Genomic DNA, 5,036 nt, shown 5'->3' with positions numbered 1-5,036 from the left:
TTACATTTTAGAATTCTTGAATAGTAAATTATCAGTACTTATTTTAAATAGTGATACTATCATATGTCTAATATTAGAATTAAAAGATTTAATTTTTATAATTTTATAATAATTTTTTAAAGTAAGAAAGGAAAAGAGTGATTCATACTAGAGAGTATCTGCTATATTTTACCTTATTAAAACTACTATTATTATATAATTCTTTAATTAAAATACTATACTTTTACAACATATGTTAATCTTGATTTTTTTAACAATATATTAAATTTATTATTGATAGCTATATAAATAATCAAATGTAAATTTTATAAATAAAATAGATACATTTAAAAATGAACTTACTATTAAAAAGAATTTCGCCATTATCTTAACACTAGACATATTTATAGTGATAAATTTAAAAATATATATTATTTTATTTTAAATTATAATGAGTCAAATAATTAAAATTCACATACAATACATGTGAGTAAGCATGGAGAGAAGAATCTTTAAACTGACAAAATACTCTGATAATTAATTAGTAATTACTAATTTTAACCTTCATTAATTCTATATATATTAATTTATTCATAATTTTTATAATTAATTTGTGATTAATCTCCTAATTCTAATAGAATTAATTAGTAATTAATTTTTTAATTATAATAAAACTAATTAGTGATTAATCTATTTCAATCCTAATATTGTCATAATTTCATATATATATTCTTAATACATTTTTTTATTTAATTATAATAATATAACTATTAAAAATATTATATTATAAAAGTAAAAATTAAAATATTGAATTTTTTATATTTTCTTTTATTAACATGGAGGTTTTATTTCATATATTTTTATAATAATAATTTATGGGCATGACTATTTAAGTGCGGGCACGACGAACAATACTAGTAAATAACAAATGCATCTCTAATGCCTCGCAACATCAGTTTGCAAATAAAAAAAGAGTAATATGGGGATAAAATTCAATGCATGTGTTCTTCAGAGTTTCATATGCATTAATGGAAGTAGGTGCTGTGCTGCCATGTAAACATGTTCAAGGACCAGAAGCCTTCTCATTGTTCACATATTGGCACAAGAATAACTACAGAAAGAGTATTTTGGAACAAAAAGGTATACATTTAACGAATAAAATTCTGGTATTGTCCCGTTGCCATGCCTGATTCATACAAAACTAGTAACCAAAAATGCTATATATAAGAGGATAATTTCCTTCCAACTTTTAATCTAATGTAAAATAAGTAATAATCTCAGAATACCGATTAGCTATGCGATACACGGACCCTATGCCAGCAACATCTTCATCGCTGAAACAGTTTAACCAACTAATATATCTAGGGTCAATGAATTCATACAATCTGGGGTCTTTATGCGTGAAGATCCTTGTTTGAATTCCATACAGGAGCTTTTGGCACAACACCATCAGCTAAAATCCCGCTTCCATTTTCCACACCAATCAAAGGATCAGATTCACCTTCCTTGACCTGAAACCATGCAAATCGAGGGTATGAAACCGCATTGAAGTATGATAGCAACAAGATGAGTAGGGTTCTCAAGGCAACCCAGGTGCAATCAAATTCCAAAATATATAATCTATGTCAACATAATATGAAGAAAGAAAGTGAATTACCTCTGGTAATTTCACTGATGTTTCACTAGCCTTCTGCTGGTTCTCAACACTGCAACAATAAGAATATAGTACCATACCAATAACTGCAATAAGGATCCCTAAAATGTTGCGCCAACTAAAAGGGTCGCGAAGCAGAACATAGCCAAAGGCCAAAACTAGGCATGTTTTCAAATGGCCTAGGACCTGATAAGTAACGGGAGATGTCTTTCCAATTACCAGAAATGTACTGAAGTTCACAGAGACAGATATCAGGCACGACAGAACAATGAAGAACTGCCACCATATAATGCAAAAAAAGAAAAGAGTATATTATAAGCAAGCAATTAGAGAAAATAGGGGTTAAAGTTTAGAGATCCTGAATTCTCACCAGCACTTGAGGGGTGTACTTGAAAGCAAAAACATTTAGATTAGTCAATAATCCATCCAGAAATGGTCCAATTATGAACAAAGTTATCGCCTGATAGGGGCATGACTGATATAAAAGTTGAGTAGAAGAGACTTTGAATTTCTTCTGGATGGTATTGGTCATCTAAAATTAAACTGGTTAAGATTTTACAACTTCACTAGAAGTGGCAGGAAGAAAGAAACGAGTAAACAAATAAACACTTTACCATCATGGAAGAAAAGTTGACCTACAGGATGAGAGTTGTCCATCTTTTTGCTTAGCTTTTTCTTTTTTTTTTTGACAAACAGACATGTAAAAATGCATAGAAACAAGTGTGTATTTTAATAAGGATACAATCTGGGCAATGCAGGTTGTAACAACAGCGAGAAGAGACAAGACAGAGCCGAGGACATTAAGCTGAAGATCAGTCACAGTTGCAATGCCAACACCCAGGAGAAGGATTGTCAATGAAAACTGGATATTCCGACTGCAATTATGCAAGAAGAATCAGCACATATCTGGTTGAACAGCTAGATAAAACTTTCCCTGATTAACCAACAGAATAGTATGAATTTTAAGAACTTAAAAGTAGCAAATTTAATTAAATGGAAAGCATTTTGAAGATAATATATGCGTGAAAATATCAATAGGTCTATGGCGTAGGCATGCACAATATGAGTTCATATTTCATCGAGACTGAACATGCACAAATACAAAGATCAATACCCAAGAAAAATGGGCTGTAACAATATTGTCTGTGATAAACCATGACAACTTTTCAACTATAAACACATCATTTTTCAAAGTAAACAAGCATGAAAAAGAATATTTACATAATGTCAAATGGAAGTCACATGAGAAGTTTCACATTCTATGGAACAAAATGGCAGGAGGAATTTGGTAATGCTTCCTATCAGCGGCACATGCCCAGATGCCTTTAAGCAATTTGGTTCTTTATTTATTTTCTTTTTCTGGTTAAGTATTAATAACCATTTCAAACCTATTAAAAACAACTGTCCACTAAAGTATCTATATGTCCAAGAGCTACACTTAACCACAGATACTGACACCAGTAAATGAAAAAAAAGCTAATCACATCAAGCAGAAAAGCATGATTACGAGATACCTGAATTTCTTCCTGAAGAAAAGTGTCTCCAAAAGAACAGTACATGGGATAATCGCCAATTTTGTCATCTACATATGAGAAATAAATTTCAGAATATAGTACTCCTAAAAGGTTTTTCTGAAGCAAAAATATCAGGATAATGATTAATTTGAACAAAAAATTGTCTCTTTGATATGACACTATGATTCTTCTGAAAAAGACGGCTTTACTTGATATGAATAAGTTAAGACATTGCTCAAGTCAAAGGATGCCTTTTTTACTTGATAGTTTGATTGTCCATTTAGACCAGGCATAATATAGGAAGAAGAAAGAGCCACCCGACGTCCTTTAAATCACAGGCATATACATTATGCTTCTTTTACAGTTTCACAAAACACTTACCATGTGCTTGTTTTACAATTTCACAGAACACAAGCAAGAAATATGTGCTTGTTTTACAGTTTGAGAAAACACAAGCAACATGCCTCCTTGTTATATTGCTTTAATTGTTTATAAGAAGATACGGGTTGTATTTGGTATACCTGGTAGAAACCAACAGAATTGAAACCCAAGCTAAGATTCAAAAGGCCAATGGAAATTCCATTTAAAATGCCAAATCCCATAACAGCTCTTGCATCAAAAGGCTTGTGTTCAAACATTTTCATCCATAATGCCACATGAAGTGAACAAAATGTCACCAGCAGATGCCAGCTTGTCAATGTTGTCGCTGTATGGATCCGTAACCACATATTAATATAAGCATCAAATTTAGGGAACAAAAAGAAATTAACCAATACATATCCAAATTAAAATTAAGATGCTACTTGTTTAGTTCTTCCATGATCTCAAGATTTAGTTATCAAGAATTTAACTACCAGTAGCACCATGACCGTCATTCTTCAATTTACATTGAAATTACAAAGTTTGATTCATCCATACAAACAATAATAATCCCATAAACCTAACCCCTTTTATTTTACCAGACCAACAGTGATTTGCATAGCAAATTAGCATTAGATCTAAAACGAACATACAGATTAGATCTTAAATCTAAAAAAAATACATTACAATTTGACTGATCTATCAATCAATCAGAGTTAAATAAAAACAAATAAATAAACACTGACCGAAAGTGAAACCGAGGGTACTAATGAGGGCTTTATTGCAAATAACGATAGAGACAGAAGAAACCACAGATAAACTCAAAGCACCAACAGTTCCAAGCTGGAACCTCTGGCTCTCACTCATCTTCTTTCTCTTCTTTCTCTTCCTCTTTTCAATTCGATCCGGATCTGCCATTTTTAACATTTCCACTGATGTTATTAATAATAAGGGATGTGGGATTCAGAGAGATAGAGAAGGAGAGAGAGAAGCCGTACCTCATCAAGGTCATGTGCTGGCTCGGTTCTATTTTCTTTTTCTTTTGAAATTAGTTAGAGATGGTCAAATAGAAGTAGAGAAAGAGAGATTGATGTTAATGTTAATATAGGGGAGAAAGCGAGAGAAAATTAAATTTGGATTCAGTTTTGCGATCAAATGATACAATTGTTTTCTTTGGCCCACTGGTAATCGCGGGGGTCAAAATGTAACTTTTGTATAAAAGAGGTGCAGAAATCAGATTTAATATATTATAAATTATTATTATTATTATTATTTTTCTTTTAGATTATAAAATCAGAGTTGGCTCTTAGCTTATGTCATGATTATGATGGGAAAATAATAGGGGTATGAAGGATACCGGGTCGCTGCATTGCCTGTTGAATTATTCGGTTAATCACATTCACACTTGACTTTTTTAAGTAGAAATGAAGAGAAAAAGATTTGAATTTAAAATTTTGGTCAACTTAAAATATATACATGTATCATCAATACATTTTTATATTTGGACTTTGATATATTTTTATCATTTG

General features: G+C 31.2%; 1 protein-coding gene across 1 annotated transcript; it reads right to left on the bottom strand.

Annotated features, from left to right (window-relative positions):
- Positions 1–1,104: 1,104 nt before the first annotated feature.
- Positions 1,105–4,669, bottom strand: LOC8274308 (UDP-xylose transporter 3). Its single transcript, XM_002518237.4, has 8 exons — positions 4,506–4,669; positions 4,254–4,418; positions 3,669–3,853; positions 3,148–3,215; positions 2,376–2,508; positions 2,004–2,165; positions 1,637–1,909; positions 1,105–1,490 (listed from the first exon to the last, which is right to left on the bottom strand). Exons 2-8 carry the CDS (start codon positions 4,372–4,374, stop codon positions 1,374–1,376), a joined length of 1,059 nt encoding a protein of 352 aa, XP_002518283.3. The 5' UTR covers positions 4,375–4,418; positions 4,506–4,669; the 3' UTR covers positions 1,105–1,373.
- Positions 4,670–5,036: the final 367 nt, after the last annotated feature.

The sequence above is a fragment of the Ricinus communis genome, chromosome 2 (genome assembly GCF_019578655.1).
Source record: "Ricinus communis isolate WT05 ecotype wild-type chromosome 2, ASM1957865v1, whole genome shotgun sequence".
NCBI lineage: Eukaryota > Viridiplantae > Streptophyta > Magnoliopsida > Malpighiales > Euphorbiaceae > Ricinus > Ricinus communis.
The sequence above is the reverse complement of the archived record's forward strand: the minus strand, read 5'-3'. Positions and strand labels throughout refer to the sequence as shown.